The sequence below is a fragment of the Electrona antarctica genome (genome assembly GCF_951216825.1).
Source record: "Electrona antarctica genome assembly, chromosome: 6".
In the NCBI taxonomy this organism is placed as follows: Eukaryota; Metazoa; Chordata; class Actinopteri; order Myctophiformes; family Myctophidae; genus Electrona; species Electrona antarctica.
Genome location: NC_136811.1, coordinates 36,472,661 through 36,492,936, shown reverse-complemented (window position 1 = coordinate 36,492,936; position 20,276 = coordinate 36,472,661). Strand labels below are relative to the sequence as shown.

General features: G+C 41.5%; 1 protein-coding gene across 5 annotated transcripts; it reads left to right on the top strand.

Moving 5' to 3' along the window:
* The first annotated feature begins 12,786 nt into the window (after positions 1-12,786).
* Positions 12,787-19,695, top strand: ethe1 (ETHE1 persulfide dioxygenase). Of its 5 annotated transcripts, none has more exons than XM_079504610.1 (8): positions 12,787-12,855; positions 13,286-13,499; positions 14,646-14,790; positions 15,612-15,760; positions 16,880-17,009; positions 17,581-17,670; positions 18,877-18,993; positions 19,301-19,695. In XM_079504610.1, exons 2-8 carry the CDS (start codon positions 13,296-13,298, stop codon positions 19,345-19,347), a joined length of 882 nt encoding a protein of 293 aa, XP_079360736.1. In that variant the 5' UTR covers positions 12,787-12,855; positions 13,286-13,295; the 3' UTR covers positions 19,348-19,695. The 5 variants fall into 5 exon arrangements, with proteins under 5 accessions (XP_079360736.1, XP_079360734.1, XP_079360732.1 ...); XM_079504608.1 differs by having other exon boundaries at positions 12,828-12,955; XM_079504606.1 differs by having other exon boundaries at positions 12,830-12,965.
* Positions 19,696-20,276: the final 581 nt, after the last annotated feature.

Genomic DNA, 20,276 nt, shown 5'->3' with positions numbered 1-20,276 from the left:
TGTCTCAAACAATTCAGTTCGGTCACAAACAAAGCTCGACTTACACCTGTTTCTTTGTGCAGGGAACTACATCTCCCATTTCCAGTGCTGGCATTTCAGGCTCGGACAATGCCTCTGAGGCCTTCCTTCCAGTTCAGCCAGATCTAATAGCCAGTGGGTCTTCTGGAGAGCCATGCCAGATTACTCCAAGTCCCACACACAATGCCCAGGCAACACACCTTCAACCCCAGGAGCACCTCAATGATGTGTGCACCGTGACTCCCCCCACACCCTCTGATGGCTGTGTCCTTACTTCCAACTTGACATCGATGCTTTCAGCAGACCAGACTGGGAGCCACAGCGCCACTACACGACACGACAGTGGGTCTTCTGGAGAGCCATGCCAGAGTACTACTCCAAGTCCCACACACAATGCCCAGGCAACACACCTTCAACCCCAGGAGCACCTCAATGATGTGTCCACCGTGACACCCTCTGATGGCTGTGTCCTTACTTCCAACTTGACATGTATGCTTTCAGCAGACCAGACTGGGAGCCACAGCGCCACTACACGACAGCCAGCCGTTACCTCGCTTTACCCAAGCCTCGAACATTGGTCGTCATCATCTCCTCAAGCGCCTGCTAGTTCCAAAGTGATGGCTGTGTCATCCATCACCCCTGCCACTCTCCTCACACTCATGCCCCACTTTGGTCCTGCCATACAGCAATGGGCAGATGGTGGCCATCGTGAAAAAGTATACCCTGACCTATCATCTTTTTCTGAGGTCAGCCCGGAGGCTGACACTCCAGACACAGCGGCTTCAAACCCTGGTGCCTCAGCCATGCTCATGCCGTGCCCACATCCAATTGTCAAACTCTCACCAACTCCCAACAGTGACAATCCTCAAGACGTTCAGCAAAGGAAGTCATCTGGAGGGATCCCAGTAGAGGAGGGATTGGTTGGGATTACATTACCCAAAGATCCTCCTGATCAGCAACCAGGTATACAGTAACTGAATGGTAAAACCGAGGCTGATGGATATAGGATACTGTAGTATGGCGACTGGTAGTGTGGGTGTGTGGCCAAACTGTTCCGGGGATTCTGCACTAAATTTGACCCTCTGCTCTTATAGTTGAGCTATGCTTAATGCCGATTTCATCAGGGAACCTGTATATATTTCAGAGAAAAGATGCTTTACTTACCAGATTTACATACACTGTAAACCCTCATTTCCTTTTGCAGTTCCTTTGCATGTATTGTATGTAAAAACAACATATAGGCTATGCATAATACAATCACAAATTTCCATACATTTACATTACATAATATCGCCACATCGTCAGTTTGTCCATAAGGTGTTGCAATGCTTCGGATAAGTTCTGCATGCCGCCATGTTGCCTTTTTGGGCAACAGAACTTCATGATGCATGTGTATGGACCTCATTCAGAGCTCACATCAAAGCTGCCTCCAACCTCCCCTTGTTAAAAAGCACAATGTTTGTCTGGCCCCAAACAAACAATACCATACCGGTATTTCACTTTGTAATTGTGGGGACATTTTTGAAAGTCCATGCTCAGATGAGTGTTGAAATTATTCCAGTCTAGACCTGCGTGCGTGCGCATCCTGTGCATGTTTGGAGACTTTGGAGACTTGCTTTTTGCGTTTATTGATAGGGAACAGTATACAGACAGGAAAGGGGGAGAAAGATGGGGAGTGACACACGGCAAAGGCCGTCGGGCTCGGAAGTCGAACCACTCCGTCCGGCTGGCTCGGCAGCCTAGGTCCCCAGACGGTTGAGCGAACCGTCTGGGCCATATAACTTGATTTTTTAAGTATTCTCACTATAAATGCTATGGACACTTTCATACAACTGTTCAACAGTTCAAGTTGTTGACAATGACATGCATCTTCTCTATAAACAGATTGATAGCACATTCTTCTAATTATAATAGTGCGAGTAATGTGAGTGTCAGAGTACATTTTTATACAGAGTTAATTTTATACAGGATAGAAGGAAAGGTAGGTAAGTATTTCAATGTGTATATTTCAAAGGTCGCGTGCACGCATCCGCCTGGGTGGCGGCAGACTGCTGGGCGAGTGCTGGCGCTTTGGCATGGGGGGTCAGATCAACATTATGGAATGAATTCTGTACTGGCCATATATGGAGCGTGTCTTGAGTGTACAGGGTTTGATGAGGTCAGATCAACATATGGAATGTCAGAACAGGTCAGCTTCATATGGAGATCTAAGGGTGGCAGCGGGGTCAGTGTCTTGAGTGTACAGGGTTTGATGAGGTCATTTCAACATATGGAATGTCAGAACAGGTCAGCTTCATATGGAGATCTAAGGGTGGCAGCGGGGTCAGTGTCTTGAGTGTACACTGTAGTGTACAGGGTTTGTACCCGGCCCAGGTAGGGCCAGGCTTTAAGTTTTGGGCCTGTTGAGAACTCTAGTTTTCGGCTGTACTGTACAGGTACTGTAACAGCAAACATTTAAACATAGAGAAGTCCTTACATACTTTTTAATGAGTCAAGTTATGACTGTAATATTGTAAATCGTATATGACTGTGTATATTCTTATCTCTTACAGATGGTCAGCCTTCACAGCATGTCTGTCCACCTTTAGAGATCCTGCTGGCTGTCGGCATCCCTGTCTTCATAATGTTGGTCATCGCTACTGCCATCTTAGGTGACCGGCATGTTTCCAATACTGTAACCTAGTCTGATGTAGATAACACCAGCCAACTAGCTCTAGCTTCTAAGCTCTACTATTATATAGCCTACCATGTGGACTCGGAGTATGTTTAACCAAATGTGTTTAAATATTGTACAGGATGAACTTTATTTTATTTATTAGTTTGATACTTAATTCTATTTCCCATTCTGTCTTAATTTAGCAAGGTAGAAGATGTGTATAGGGTTATAGGGTCATAAATAGTACTATGTGCCATCTTGCTACGGTAGCATTTTTGTCGACTGAAGTTAAAACACCCATGGCTAGCAGGGATTTAGGGAATTGTGGTATTTGATTTGAGAAAGTGCAGAATTTGTAGGCCTACATATAAAAGGTCAGACAGTTGGAGGTTGAAGGTACTATATAATTGATCAAAGCTGGTACGAATGTCTTCTTTAAAGAGATAGTGCTAAAGCTCTGTCTATCCCAATGAGCAAATATGGAATCAAACATTGCTGGTTGTTGATACTGTATTATGTGTAGCAAAGGGAAGCATATTCTAGCCAGCTTGTTGTTGCTGCTGCCCGATTTTCAAAGATGATAATTATGATTAAAAGATTAGTGTATTGTCTGGGTGTGTGCTGGCTGTTGTAGCATGCCAAAGATTACAAGATTGTGACTCTAATTGGCACCATCTGATATGCAATATTTAGTATTTTGGCTGTCCAGAAATATAGCTGCAATTTTGGCAACTTTTGACTTGTTCTGTTGTAATGAGCCTTTGTTAAGTCTTGGATTCCTACCGCACAATAATTAATCCAGTATTGGTCGAGAACAACTGTTTCCTCCACCATGTCTCCTAATTGATGAAGCGGCATGGCACCTCTGTTTCCTAATCCCTACAACTATATATGTCCCATTGAAGAAGAACCTCTGTACACCTCCCTCCCACTACATCCTATTCATGAAGCACCTTTCACCTCTATGTCTCATTGATGGAGACTTATATATTTTGCTATGCTTTTTTGTAATTTTACCTTTCGGTGGCTCTTGTCAGCAGTCAAACAATGAATTGTCACGTAATTATCATAAACTAGAAAAAGTGCCCTTCTGGGCACAGGTCTCCACCAGGAGGATAGGACTGTGTGAGATGTTTGGCAAAATGTTTAGGATTAATATAAACATGTTTTTGAGGCATTTTGTTCCAAAAATGTGTTTTGCAAAAATCAACCTGTTGGTGGCGCTATAACAGGCCAATGTGAAAAGGGTGGGATATATTCCTCAGCCTAGTAAGAAAATGTGTGAAATATTTCACGTAAATTGCATGCTGCGTTCATGATTTGAGGCTTTTGTTCAAAACGGGGCAATCGTGCAAACTGTGAAAGCTAATTATAGCCAATGAGGATGGAATATGAAATATCGGACAGATCCGACTTGAGCACATGACCATAGAGATAGTGTGTAACGATTTGTGAGATTTTTGGACAGAATCTGGAGGAGTAATATCAAAAAATGTGTTTTACAAAAGTTGGCCTCCTGGTGGCGCTATAAAAGGCAGATGCGGAAAATGCAGGTCAACGGTTTGTCCTTGGCCTCTAGGGAGTGTGCATGCAACGTTTCACACAGATCGGTGCAGTTTTAGGTAAAACATGTGAAAAGCTGCCTCATGGTGGCGCTATAACAGGCCGTTCTGGAAAATGTGGGGCAGAGGTTCATCGTTGGCATCCAGGGAGTGTGTGTGCAAAGTTTGGCATCGACCAGGTTAACGGTGCCGGAGATTAGCTGGTAACGGACGGACGGAAGGACACACGGACGGACGCACACACACACACACACACACGGACGGAGTGCAAAACGGACGGAAGGACACACGGACGGACGCACACACACACACACACACGGACGGAGTGCAAAACATACTCTCTCCCCATGCCTTCGGCCTGGTGGAGACAATAAACACATTGGGTTGGGGTGCAACAAGCATGGATCTATAATTCTGCGTCATTGTTGAAAAGCTTTGTGGATCCCTGTCCAAGGACAATACAGTAAATGACAACTACAAGGAGTGATGGCTCATTGTAAGACAATAAGAATAATGTATGCACTTGACTTATTAGTACTCATTTATAAATTGCAGAAACCTCTGATGTATGTACAGTATGTGTGACTCTTCCCTGGGCGTATATCTATTCTACGTCTGAGCATAGACATGGTAACGCCCCACCTGCCTCTGATTGGCCTACCGACACTGCTGGCCTTACCAGACTTTCCTACTGTATGCTGGATAGACGTAGAATAGATATACGCCTTCCCCGGGGGTGTGTTGTCAATGGTTTCCTAGGAGGATGCATCAAATCTCTGGTTGTTTGGGGTGGACTAGGCATCATTTCCCTGATTGGCCAATATGATCCATCGGTTTCACTGATTGGCACAGCTTTGCGTTACGTTTGTGCCGCTGCGGCACTATAAGTGGTAGCGTGTACAATGGATCTACAGTATAGGCGAAACATTGATTTGATTCCATTTCACAGTCCAGATTTTTGGAAGCCCTACATACCTTTCATAAATAATTACTTGCGTGAGTAGAGCGCGCAAGTACTGTAATCGGCTATGTCGGTCGTATGTTAGTGGCATCCCTCGGCCAATCAGGGATTGGCTGATGATGTAACTAAGGTACGTTTGGTGATCGGCTGGGTATGTATGTATGTATGTATGTATGTATGTATGTATGTATGTATGTATGTATGTATGTATGTATGTATGTATGTATGTATGTATGTATGTATAAGAATGGTGGTCACTTATTGGCTGTTGATGGTGACGTAACTAAGGTACATTTCAAGGTTGTTATAAGGTCAATAACAGGTCTAAAGGATTTAGAACAGCAGTTGTAATAGACATTAGTTAGTAGCAGTACTGGCGCGCTCTGCTTGAAGTTGGCACCTCGACAGAGTGCATCTCTAGTTATTTGTCCATGATCAGCATGTTAATGCCTACAAAATCTAATTGATTATTCAGCATATAAGGTGATGTTTTTGTGACTTTATTGTGTAATACTAATACTAGACTCCACAACACTGTTCACTTAACTTCCTTGTTTTTCTTTCCGGTGTATTGAAATTAGTGAAGTTCCTGTGTTTCCCCTCAAAACCACAAGACGTATCTCTTCTATGTTCGATGAAGACCAACTGCAGCAGCCCAACATACCCAACTGCCCTGCACAAGAACCCATTCAACCACACAGGAAATATCAGTGCAGGTAAATTATACCGTATGCTTAGCATTAGTACCGTCATTGTTTCACCTCATTAGTTTAACCCCTCCCATTTCTCCATCATTGTGCCTCTGTCAGCCTGCTCAGATTCAACCAGCGATGGTACGGGCAGTTGGCGTATTGTCGGGGGGACGTTGGCGGCGGAGAATGATTGGGGCTGGCAGAGCAGCTTACACTGGAGAGGGAAACATGTATGTGGAGGGGCAATCATCTCCCCACGCTGGGTCATCACTGCTGCTCACTGCTTCATTGAGTAAGAGCTGGAGAGTGGTAAGAAAGGTGGAATTATTGAGGACACTGATTGTAGGGGGAAAGACCCTGAAGATGGAGGGGCCCCTTCAGGGAGACATGGTGATCCCATTCTATTTTAGATGTGTAATGCCAAAGTAAAGTTAGACTTTGTTGCACAATGATGAAACCCAATTAAAATACCATGTATATAATACCTATAATAAATTAGGCTTTAAAGGTGACAGAATTTCAAGTTGCATAGGAAAAATCACACCCGTGTGAACTGAGTGGTGCAAGGTCTTATACAGCCTGATCAGCTGTGGTCTGACGTAATGTCAGTGACCATAGTAACCATGCTCATTCTTTTGGGCCCCACGTACAGGTACACACATGTACACAGACACAAACACGTATACAAACACGTATACAGACAAAGCTGGTTATTGGAGTGGTTTGCACCACTCAAAAATAGCACATCACATCTTATACTATATGAGAATATTTAAAAACAAATCTCCAAACTGTGCAATAAACTTCTTACCTATAGGTTTTAGTGATGGAACAAGAACTATATTTTCCCACAACAGGTACAACATGGTGCATGAAGAGGACTGGCAGGTGGTGGTGGACACAGTCAGTGTGGCAGATGAGTCTCATGGAAGACGCTACAGAGCGCTGCAGGTTCTCTATCACCCCCGCTTCAACAAAGACAACAATGACTACGATGTGGGTCTGCTGCGCACAGTCACTGACATCCATATGGAAGGTGAGAGGGGAGGGTTCCATCTGCTGGATGTTCATCTCCACACAGTTTATTGAAGTCTGCTCCTCAACAGCAACATTTAGATTCAACACTTCACAGTTGCCAACTTTGTACAGTCAGTTAGCTGCATATTATAGGATATAACTGGCACGTTGTAGAATTGACGATGACACACACACACACACACACACACACACACACACACACACAGTCACACACACACACACACACACACACACACACACACACACACACACACACACACACACACACACACACACACACACACACACACACACACACACACACACACACACACACACACACAATAACTCTTGTAATCATCCCTTCGTTTATGTAACAGTATGTAACAATGTTATTTTAGGTGGAGTCCGACCGGTGTGCTTGCCGAATCCAAGTGAGACGTTCCCAGCTGGAACCTCGTGTTGGATCACTGGCTGGGGATACACTCATGAAGGGGGTGTGTTGCTTGGTTACGCCCACACTACGATTTCATAGAAGTATTGTCCCCTCTGATCATACTGTTTATTGTATGTTGACTGTCACTTTATTATGTTCCCTGTTTCTTCAATCATCCATAATATTTATTTATTTTTCTCTTCTTTTTTAAGCTCTTAATTGGCATATTTACAGTATTTTGTATAATTTCCCCTTACATGTGTTCCAATGCCCAGTGCTATTCTATAGTCTAAACTCAGTTTTATTTGTCATTTGTCAGTTGTCACCTTTCCTCCCCTCATTCTCTTTCTCAGGTCATGTGTCAGATAATCTGAGACAAGCTCATGTGCAGGTGATATCTCAGTCCATATGCTCTCGCCCAAGTGTCTACGGCTCCTACCTAACTCCCAGAATGCTTTGTGCAGGGAAAATGGAAGGCGGTTTGGATTCCTGCCAGGTACCCAGTTCAGTTGCACAACATTTCAATGGAATCTTGTGTCAGATAAGACACATTAGTCAACAAAACTGACATACAACTTTGTCAACATGAAACAACACCCATTTATTATTTTGATGACTGATAAAACGTTTGTTCGGCCCATGTGGTTTGAAGGGAGACAGTGGAGGCCCTCTGGTGTGTCAGACAGCTGAGGGAGACTGGAGACTGGCAGGGATAGTGAGCTGGGGAGAAGGCTGTGCACGGCGCAATAAACCAGGAGTCTACACCAGAGTCACCCAACTGATGCACTGGGTTGGAAAATATTTAGAGGTATACAGAATATAGTAATCTCAGTGAGTGCACTGTGGCACTAATTTAGGGTTAGGGATTTTGGATTCTACTGAAGCCACCCACCAGTGGTTTGGATAAGTGTCCACAAATCGAATGATGTTTAGGTAGTAAGTAAATTACACTGTAAAAGTTAGTTATTTATTTTATTTATTTCACACAATCTGGGGAGATTTACAGTACGCTATGTAATACGTCCTAGTAAAATAAGGGTGTTCAGACTCTACTGTCTTTTATGTTTACTTACCGATTTATATATTATTTACCCTGGAAAAATGCATTGTATTGATATGGTGTATGACACTGACAGGCCACATGTTCTGCTTTCACAGAAGGACAAACCAGATGAATCAGAGGAATCACCAACAGCCACTACTACTAGTAGTATTACTACCACATCATAGTTGTTGTTCTTCTTATCACTGCATTTCATGGGCCAACGTGATCATACTGAAATAAAGCACAGTCAATTGTATCTGCTTCCTTTCTGTGTTGTTGCAGTTTATGTTTTACCAGGTACACTAGATCGGTGGTGGAAAAAGTGTCGTATATTACAGAGCCACATTACGATGAAATATCCATATAATGTTGTATAATGTCATGTTGTTGTGCAGGACAAACCTTCACTAGCTGAGTTCCTGCATGTAAGTTCTGAGAGGCTTGATATTAGCTGGCCCACAGACACATTCCAAGGAGGGCCTATGTGATCAGTTGAAAAGGTCTGCTATGAAATTGTAAAGGCTATTGTATTGAACCGTGGATACCATTGTGTTAACAATCTATAGAAGTGACCATCTACTTAGTATGCGGTGGTCTGGGGACGCACATGCACGTGCGTACACACATACAAGGGCGTTGGGGTGCACACCCTACATGCACTATTTGGGGAGAATTATAAAGAGGGTCTCAAATGTGCGGAGATCCAGAATCCAGGGAGAATCCAGTGAGAATCCACAGAATCCAGTCAGAGAGGTCAGTCGAGAATCCAGTCAGTCAGAGTGAGATCTATAGCCAGGTTCCAGATGAGATCGGGGACTGCTATATGGGACTGCTCTAGGATGGCTCTGGAGTTGACTGATCATGAATTTGGTAACTAAGCTTTGTCCTTAATAAAATGATACAGAAATAAGGACATGCCTGGCCTCTCCAATCATTTATGCAACAGGGTAAAAAGTGCTTCCTGGACACTCAATATATGACAAATAATGGCAATACACTACAAATAATGGCGAGCTAGATCGTGGCCTCATTGTTCGCGCTCGGGGGGGCAGTTTGCTCCTCTGGGACGGATTGAGGAAAAGAACTTTGTTTTGTCACGGAGTGTGTCTGGGAGTGCTTGGACTTGTTGTTTAGGTGATTGGAGTGCCATGACAACTTGTAGGGATTCAGAGTATTGGAATTGAGGATTTAAGTTTAGTTCAGTCTGCTCGGCGGGGACCGTCATCGTCTCTGCTACGGCTACGGTCAACCAGCGGCTTTCAGCAGTGGTGTGCGTCGTCATCACCATGGTTTTCATCACCACGGCAGCAGACGGCCGGAGAGAGGGGCTGCAGTCAGGGGTCAGCGAGCACCACCAGCGTCACCTCTTCAGCAGCGATCGTGAGGGGGGTCCGTTCTACTCTGCTCGGCTCGGCGATTCAGTGTTCAAAGGGAGGCGTTCATCAGCCGCGGGCACCGAGAGGAGGAGGCTCGGCTCAATTCAACAGTTCTACAGGCTCCCAGCAACGCATCACTTTGCAGCATGAGTTTCTGCCTTGCAGTGGCCTACTCTGTAAAGAGTTGCAGTGGCTTTTACGGGCGTCAACTTCTCATTTTCAGTCATTTTGTCATGACTGAAAGGGGGGAGATGGAGAAGTCAGTTCAGTTTGGGAGAGAGGACAGCTCGACAACAATTGTGCGGTGCATCAGGACACTGCATGCCATGCATACAACCTGTTGGCATGGACAGCCTCATTTGGCCATGCTGGCTGAAGGAACAGTCGACGTGAGATAACGAGAGGGGCAACGGTTACAGAAGAATCTTTATATCAGATGAATATCGTTACATCTGATTTCAAATGTGTGTCTGTGTTTGTCTAATTCAACATAATAGGCATGTATGTTGATGGTTTTGTCGTAGGGCATTTGAATTAGAGAAATTGACTTGATGGGGATGAATATGCCTAGATTTGGGAAAATGAATAATAATGTGTACCGGAATAATATTAGTAGATGTCTCTTTGTTAGACGAGAGGTAGTGGCCCTGCCGTACGCTTAAGTGTAATCCGTCCTAAGATTAGATAAAGGGCGTATTGTTATTCAACTAAATTTGTGAAGGGGGAAAAGTCAATGAAGGTATTTGGCCAAGACTGTGGAGTTATCTATTGTTACATAGATTACTCTGTTTTTTGACGTATATGTGTTGGAAGTTGATCTGTGAATCAGCTGCATGTTGTGAGGGATTAATGCTGATACTCAGATGTGATTTGTACCGTTATCGTTCATTGGGTTGAAAATAGTGGGGTTGTATCTGATGTTATCTGATGTTTTTCCCCGGCCTTGGAAATATGGAGGGTTGAAATAATGTATGGATAATTTCTGCATGTCCTAAAGGAAAACTAAACTTTTGAGGGTCAATAGTATTGGATGATTATAGCTATAATTTAGTCATGACATTAACTGAAGCTAGGTGTTTTAGATGTCACGATTGAAAGGTTATAACACACATTGATCTATAATTGGAGTGCTTTTGTGCTTTTGAGTAAAAGCAAAAGGGGTTGGAGAAGCGACAATGTATGGTGTTAAGTGTCAGATATGTGTACTAATCATTTATGCCATTATTCATGTTTGAGTTATGTGATTGTTGAAAGTGATAGGGATTATACTACAGAGAAGTTATTGGGGTGTAAACGATTTTTACTGTGTTTTTGTGTTAAAATGAAATGAAATGAAATGAGATGAAATGAGATGAAATGAAATGTAATGAAGTAAACACAGAGAGAGTCAAGCATACTGATGATGAGGATGTAAATGTAATGAAGATCACTGGTGATGATTTTAAGTAATTTGAATGCTGGAAACTTTTGAGGGTATTTTTGGATTCTATTGTAATTGTGTGATTTCTTTGAATTGCTGATGTTCCAGTAAGTAAGTCATGTATCGGCCAGAGGGAGGATTCTAATGTGGCTCCTTCCTATGAGTTTTGTGACACATGTTGGCTCATGTGTCAAGGGAGGAATGTGTCGTATATTACAGAGCCACATTACGATGAAATATCCATATAATGTTGTATAATGTCATGTTGTTGTGCAGGACAAACCTTCACTAGCTGAGTTCCTGCATGTAAGTTCTGAGAGGCTTGATATTAGCTGGCCCACAGACACATTCCAAGGAGGGCCTATGTGATCAGTTGAAAAGGTCTGCTATGAAATTGTAAAGGCTATTGTATTGAACCGTGGATACCATTGTGTTAACAATCTATAGAAGTGACCATCTACTTAGTATGCGGTGGTCTGGGGACGCACATGCACGTGCGTACACACATACAAGGGCGTTGGGGTGCACACCCTACATGCACTATTTGGGGAGAATTATAAAGAGGGTCTCAAATGTGCGGAGATCCAGAATCCAGGGAGAATCCAGTGAGAATCCACAGAATCCAGTCAGAGAGGTCAGTCGAGAATCCAGTCAGTCAGAGTGAGATCTATAGCCAGGTTCCAGATGAGATCGGGGACTGCTATATGGGACTGCTCTAGGATGGCTCTGGAGTTGACTGATCATGAATTTGGTAACTAAGCTTTGTCCTTAATAAAATGATACAGAAATAAGGACATGCCTGGCCTCTCCAATCATTTATGCAACAGGGTAAAAAGTGCTTCCTGGACACTCAATATATGACAAATAATGGCAATACACTACAAAAGTACTACATTTTGTTAAGTAAAAGTATCAATACTGCAATGTAGAAACACTCTGTTACGAGTAAAAGTTTTCGTAATCAAAATCTACTTGAGTAACAGTACAAACGTAGTGTCATCAAAATATACTAGAAAAGTACCAAAACTAAAAGTACTTGAATGTCACATTTCACTAGTAATTCTGTATATAAAAAGTTTGAGTATGGAAACAAGCCTTGAGGGCTTATCTGAATTATCCTTGAACTGTTAATAAAGTATTCAATCAATCAAGCAGGGCTAAAGTGGTTTAATATAGGTTTTGTAATAATAATGAAAATCTACAAAGTACTAAGTAACTAAACAATTCAAATAATCGTAGTGGAGTAAAAGTACAATATTTGTCTCTGAGATGTAGTGTAATACAAGTAAAAGTATAGAAATTTGAAAATACTCTAGTATAGTAAAAGTACCTCAAAGTTGTAGTTAAGTACAGTACTTGAGTACATGTACTTAGTTACTTTCCACCACTGCAGTAGATTTACTATATTTACCACATAAGTGTTTTCATATTTGTTGAGGAGATGTAGGGAGTAGCGTTGGTAGCTTGCAATTTTCAAAATGAGGAGGATGGGATATTTGAAGAAAAAGGAGGAAACTCGTTTTTTTTTATTGAGGTTCTGACAATTGGGAATGGACACTGGCACTGTAGTTTGCACTTTGATACAGTAGGTGGTGGTGTGCACCTCACAATACCGCCACAAAACCTTGAAGAAGAGGAATGACTATGACCAGTTTGACCACTGTGCGATAAGGTACAGTTCAGCCTAAGGAGAACATTGCAATCAACGATGACCCGTCACCTATTGCGCCATCATAACAATATTTGTGATGGCAGAAATCCAGCTTCCAAACGTATGACAGGGTAATGTTGTTCCTTTATAGTTCCTGAAATGGTACTGTTAGGTGGACTATTGCATCAGTGTAAAACTGGAGGGTTCGGGAAGTATTTCGCCATAAACCGCCGCTACATAAAGTTATTGGCAAGTTAAGTTAAGTTGTCAATCATTAGACAATTGGCATTTTTTGCAATAAGTTACAAGGACAGGGATATCATATACACACACCTCAGGTAACATACAGTTGCCGTTGGAATCGGAATTGCATGTCTGCGAATAATAATACCCTGTTCAGACGATTGGTTTACGGTGCTGATACTTTTGCTCGTTTTTTTTTCCCCAACAGTTGAAACAGAATGTGCTCGGTCATAAACATGGCAAAACCTGTCCAGGCTCTGGCCTTCACGCTTTGCATAAGATCAGCAACCAGGAGCTCGAGTCATGCTGCAGCCCACAGCAGACTCATCCGCACGGGCGTACCCAGCAGCCTGCAGCCCCTAAACGTCTCCCGAAGAACTTACTGCTCCAGGGCGCCGCTGGAAGGACTCTTCTTTAGACAGGTGAGCTTCAGTCATTGGCTGTTTGTATGGGCGGCAGGGGGAATATTATATCTAACATTAAACGATACGATACTTGAACAAGACATCCAAAACGAGAAATCCCTACGACCAGGGATGTTCTGACTGCCCAGTGCCTAGAGGAGGGGGGGGGGGGGAGTCGGGGGGCGTGTCGGGGCCACGGGGCTTATTCCTGGATCCCGCGAGTCTCTGGCAGACTCCTGGATTGTCATTTCATCAGAACACAGGTAATTTTTATATCTACTCTGTTAAAAGGTTTCTGGGGGAGGAGGACCACCAGACACCCGCTTGGGGGTGTGGGCAGTGCATGCAATCATTCAGAGATGTTGCAAAGTTGCATGGTTATTATTAAAGATGAGTCTTACATTGCTTCAGTCATCAAATTAATTATTGAGGAAATTGTACCCATCATATCCCAATGCTAGTAAATCAAGCCTGATACAAGTATCAAACTCCCCAAATTCACTAGAACACAGGTGTGCTACTCTGTTAAAATGTTCTGGATTCCCACAGTCCAATGTTGGCAGCCCTGACCATACCAATCCACATGCTTGTGGTATGGAATCCTGGATGGTTCGACTGTGTTGGAGTTTGGAAGCACTCGCTTTTAGTAAAGCAACATCCTGCTGCCTCCTGCATTATGTGCAAATTCAAAACAGGTGGTACGCAGGGCGTTGAGTGATTATCGAGCGCTTCCAAACACTTGGAATTTGGAATGAATTTTTTTGACATAAAGTAGCTCATGTCTACTGTGGATTTTTATGAAACAAACACTTTGCAGATAGTAAGAGGATCGTTCAATTCTAAAAAGGGCGTGGTCATTTTGGGGTATTTCGCCCCGGATAGAGAATTTCTCACAGTTCCTAAATTGTTTGCGGGGGTCATATTAGCCAAGAACAGTTGATATTCTCTGCTAAATTAAGTGCATACATAATATCTTAGCCAGGTCCTGGAGTATTTGTGTCCCCAGTCTCTCCCTGTTTCCTTAAGGCAGAAAAGCCACAAACATCTTTTAAAAAAAAGTTAGACTATTTTCTATTTAATTAATTGTAACAGTAACTTTTATAAATGATCTACTCCATCACCTCATACCCAATGTCATCATGTTTCTTCTTTATATCTGTTCAGTTGTTTGAGTCAGTGAGCAGTACCTATACATACCTGCTGGCAGACAGAGGGACCAAGGAAGCAATACTCATCGACCCTGTCCTGGAGACTGTTGACAGAGATCTGAAGCTTATGGATGAACTGGGGCTGACTCTGAAAATGGCAGGTATGGTTCTAAAATAAACTATTAATTTATAAAAGCTAATATGTGTGGTATTGTGTAGCTGTGTAAACCATCTTGAAGTATTTTTTTCTTTCTTCGATAATGCACACTGGGTTCAATCATCCACTTTGACCGCTGTGACTAACCATGTTACCGTGTCCACTTTGGTGTAAACTCACTCCTCAGCCTCACAGCTTGATTTAGATCATTTATGCATAAAATGGAATTGTTCAGACAGCCTTTGACAAAACAGTGGATATTAATAATTTAATATTTTACTGTCATGTAAAAGCTCAGACCACTTATTAATTTATAATTAATAATGATAGATAACTCAAATTGCTAAATTAAACAACGGTGTGTTTTTTGCATGGATATTTGGCTATACTATTTAAAATAAAATAATTAAAAAATATATATAATTTATTGATACTTTTGTCCCGTTTTATTATTGTTTCTCACCAAGTCCTTTCCTAGTCACTACGTCTTTAGCAGACCTTGTATTGAACTGTGCTTTTCCTATGTTAATAAAGTTTTCAATCAATCAATCAGGAGAAAACAAATAAAAGTAACAAATAAAATGTAAACTAATGCAATCCAGTTATTATGTATCCTTCATTTCATAACCATTAACTAACGTTACCGAACACTCCGCTACTGATTCAACATACTAATTTGGTGAACAGACCAATTTCCCCCAGACCAATACATTTGTGCAGTGGGACACACAAATTGTGCTTATTGTCGGCCACAGATGCTCAATTACTGACCCAAGTCGGCTTGTTGTGTTAGGGCCTCAATGCGCATCCTCTTTTTCCCAATAGTAAACACCCACTGCCATGCAGACCATATCACAGGCACAGGGCTGCTGAAGCAGAGACTGATAGTGTTGAAGAGTGCCATCTCTAAACACTGCGGTGCCATTGCAGATGTGCTCCTGTCAGACGGAGACCAGATTACCTTTGGAAATTATGTAAGGAAGAAACTTTCAACACAATTTACCGTGCTCAGATCTAATTTGATGGCTATAGACCAATTATTTGTTTACAAACATTGGGTCTGGGCACATGGTGACTGTTTCATGTAATCAATTCCCAACAGATCTCAAAACCTGTTGTTTTGGGGAGCGCTGGTTTCAGTCCTTTCAACCTCCTCTTGTGAGTTGGCTAGTGAGATGCACCCTAGGAGACATTTATACTTCAAAGCGCAACAGTGTTGTGCACAGAGAACAGCTGATATACAAGCTCACATCGTATCACAGATGTGACTGTTGTGAGCGTAGAGGTCTGCGTGCGTGACACCATCACGGGACGAAGCATACATTATACTTGATGGGCTGCAGGTGCGCGTGCAGACAACCAGGCTCTGCTGCCGTGTTCATGAGCGCACCTCCCGTTCTTATGACAGCGACTGGAGGTGTGGTTTTGAGGACAACTGTTTTGAATTGCTATTATTGTTCAAACAACAGAAACCAAGGACTATATATTTCAAGGGCAAGAGATCACAATAAAATTCCTAATCATTCTTCCTCCACACTGGGAGAAAAACAGCATCTGAAAGTTTGATGGGGCATTTTTTACACGCGAGTGCAGTTAGAACTTTTCCATTGCATCTTATAAGAGGTGGTGTTCTTCTGCTGCCTTTATGCACACGCATGCTGTTTCTTATCAGTGTGACGTCGTCTGTTAAGGCGTATATTAAATCTTTTTTCATTTTCATATTCGTCTCTAGACTAATGTGTAACAGTGGCAAGATAGTAGTATATAGAAGTATGACCTGGAATGGAAGTCAGGTAAAAAACAAATTAAAAGCACTATCTTTTATACAATTAGCCAAAACACACTAATAGATTTTTTGAATCTCAATTGAACAAATAAAAAAAGCATTGAAAGCTGTGAGACTGAAAATGGTCTATTATTTTACTTTCAGAATGCTATCATGCACTATTTGACCATTTATTTAATTGCTGTACTACAAATAAATGGTCAATATTTTCCATTATCAGGAGTGTTTCACCTCTCTGTTTCTTTGCTACACTCTGCTACACTTTATTCAATTGTGTTTACTCTGCCACTCCCTGCTTCCGCCACAGTACTTGACAGTGAGGGAGACTCCAGGACACACAGATGGGTGTGTAACACTGGTGACGGGTGACCAGAGCATGGCCTTTACTGGGGACGCACTGCTGATCAGAGGCTGTGGCAGGACAGACTTCCAGCAGGGTATACTTCATTCATCAGGAAGTTATTTAAAAATGTACAGGAGGTATTTATTTACCAAATGCTCTTGATTCTTGAGAGACTTACAAAGGTAGGTCATAGTAAGTGCCATGAACCTTCGGTCTGGCTTATTAGCCAGGCTACCATGAACCATGAAGTAAACACCATTTCTAACATTTATCTACACTAGTTCTTATACCCCGTTTGAATATATGAACACCAAATTATGCACAGTGTTGGTAATGCGATTAATGGTAATATATCACATTATTGATTGGGAGGGAATTGTTAACGGATGAGCTTGGGAAGTTGGGATGGGCATAAAATTAATATTATTATTAGGCAAGTGGTCTGGGGGGGGGGTCTGTGTATTCATGGGACTCGCATAAATACGTGTCTCTCTGTCTCACACACCCACACACACACATTGTCCAATGTATCCTTACTTACTTTTGACTAAAAACAAGGTATTCTGTTTATTTTTGTAATGTAGCTTAATGAACACATGGTGGCAGTATTAAATGTTTTTTGCCATGAGTGACATTCTCAACATAACTTTACTCCTCTTTCTCAGGTTGCCCCAAGAGGTTATATCAGTCAGTTCATCAAAAGATTTTCACACTGCCTGCTCACTGCCTAATCTACCCTGCACACGACTACAAAGGTTAGCTGAAATTCCCACCTTCCTTAGTCTCATAATAATTATTTTTGGTTAACTGATTTTAGATTAAATTAAATGTATTATTGGCTATTTATGGTAAGTACTACCAGCTTTGGATACAAAGAAACTGCACTTTGCTTACACGCTTTATTGTGAGAGAAAGAAATTGTGAATAAGTCCAAACTTACAAACATCCATGGGCTATATGTAGAGTAGACGGTTTTAAATAATACTGTAGATGAAGTATAAGACTGCCTGTCCAAATGTTGACCAGCCACATCCTCTAACCTCTTATCATCTTTTGAAGCAAGTCCAAGATAAAGTCAAAGGTCATCACACCTCAATTTCACACCTCAATTGAAACTGATCAATTATCGGTAACCATACGCATATCTTTTGGACGTGTCCTAAGTTACAGCAATTCTGGAATAATGTTTTTAATGACATTAACAGAGTGTTTGACACTCGGATACCACAACTGGGTTTGAAGGTAGGAAAAAGGTGTACCTCCTCCAGATATTGTTAACAGCGGCCAAAAAGACTATCACAATAAATTGGCTGGGAAAACACCCTCCAACCCACGAACAATGGCTGAATAAAGTAAAAGAAATTAGAGACATGGAAGAAATTACTTATTTGGTGAGGCTACAAAATGAGCAATTTATTAAGAAAAGGACGCCCTTCGCACGCATCGAGATTTAACATTACAAAGATGTATTTCTACAAAGAGATCATGAATGTTTAATGTGATATGATTGTACATTATGTGGGTAGATGCGCACTGTGACAGTATTTATAAAAATATGTATGGTACGTTCTGTAACTCGCATATACTATTTATCATACTCTTTGATTGATGGACCTCTTTGATTTGATTGATTCCCCTCTTTCCTTTTCTCTTTTTTTATTTTCTTTTTATTTCATGTCCGTTGACTGAACTACTCGATCAGATGTTGTCTTTCATGTTTACATTTCTTCACTTTATTATTATTGTTAGTATTATTATTTATGATTATTATTATTTTTCAAATGTGTTACTTTTAATGTTGCTGCTGTCTCCTTGGGGAGACAATGTTGTACTGAGAACTGAATGATGCTATGATGCTTGTGTATAAAATGTATTGTCTACCCCGGCAATGACAATAAAAACAATAAGTTGAAAAAAAAAGAAACTGATCAATATTGACTGGATGTGTTCCTGTCTATTAGGTCAGACAGTGTCCACGGTCGGTGAGGAGCGAAAGTTCAACCCCCGTCTGACCAAAAGCCTGCAAGAGTTTGTGGAAATCATGAACAATCTGAACCTTCCCAAGCCTGCTAAGATAGGTATGGAAGAAGAAAAGAAAAAAAAACGTGATTCTAGTAGTCAGTCTCTACTACAATGCCTCCATTATCCATGCACATAACACTTAATCCCTGGGGTATACTGTAAGAATTATCATGTGAATGAGTATTATCATGTGAATGAGTATGACAAAGCTGGATTCATCTCTGTGTTGCACAACGTTTTAAATATGAAACATGCAATGGTCTCTCCAGCTCACATTCACATTGGTGAAATTACTGTATAGTCAGCATTACTTACTATTTCAGAAAATTACATTGCTTTACTTTCTGTTTTTTCCCTTGTCAGATATTGCAGTGCCTGCTAACCTGGTTTGTGGACTACATGAGGTTTGAGTATTTAACAAAAGCAATGCTGTTACTGGCAGGCAACATGATCAGATTTACACTGTTGTGTTGACATAGGATTAACCAAAGCTAAATATTTGAATTTGATGTCAATATAATATTACGTTAAGGACAAGTTTGTATATTTTAAGTTTAAATGATACTTGCTGTTCATCAGCAAATGACAGATGAAGATCAGTTATAATTTGCTACACATGCACAGAAGCCTAAAAATAAAATGACTATTAAGCGATGTTTCAAAATTTTGTAGGGAATAGGGAAACGAAATGAATTATGCATATTCGCTATTGTACCATTATCTATTTTTTTAATAAATTTTGATTATTCTTTCAAATGTCAAAATGCGTTGCTCTTTGTGCAGCTGCTTGGTTATTAATAGCACAGAAGTTAAGAAGTAATGCTCAGACAGGAATGTTCTATTGAAAGTTTGGTTTAGTATTCATGAATGCTCAACTTAGACAATTGAGTCCTTCCACATGGCCTTCCCAGTGATTCCGGAGTCCTCTTGCCAAGGCAACGTACACACACACACACACTAAAGCCTTTTTGCATAGTAGGAAAATGAAACTCCTGTTTGCATTCAGATTTCAGAATCACTGAAGGCCATGTTTCCACTGTGAGAGTCCTTGTCATGGCTGTGCATGCCTGCATTCATATCTATTTATTGAATATGGCTATTAGAGTCATCTATTGAAATTCATCACTCTGTACTGAAATATAGCATCCTCACTTGAGAATGTCCACAGAGAAAACATATCTTGTATTGAGTATTTGTAGGGGATATACTGTATGCTTACTCTTCATGTCAGTCATTATGGCCCATTGACACTGTCAGGAGAGGAAGACCGGTTTGGGTGGATGTGCATGCCTTTGACCTGATCACACATAAACCGCTGTTCACTGCTTACGCTTCTGAT

Bases quoted from the DNA above. Each gene is read 5' to 3' on its own strand.
- ethe1 (XM_079504610.1), top strand. From the start codon at position 13,296: ATGTGCTCGGTCATAAACATGGCAAAACCTGTCCAGGCTCTGGCCTTC. The intron at 14,791-15,611 runs GTATGGTTCTAA...TTTTCCCAATAG, and splicing joins GCTGACTCTGAAAATGGCAG to TAAACACCCACTGCCATGCA. The intron at 17,010-17,580 runs GTATACTTCATT...CCTCTTTCTCAG, and splicing joins CAGGACAGACTTCCAGCAGG to GTTGCCCCAAGAGGTTATAT.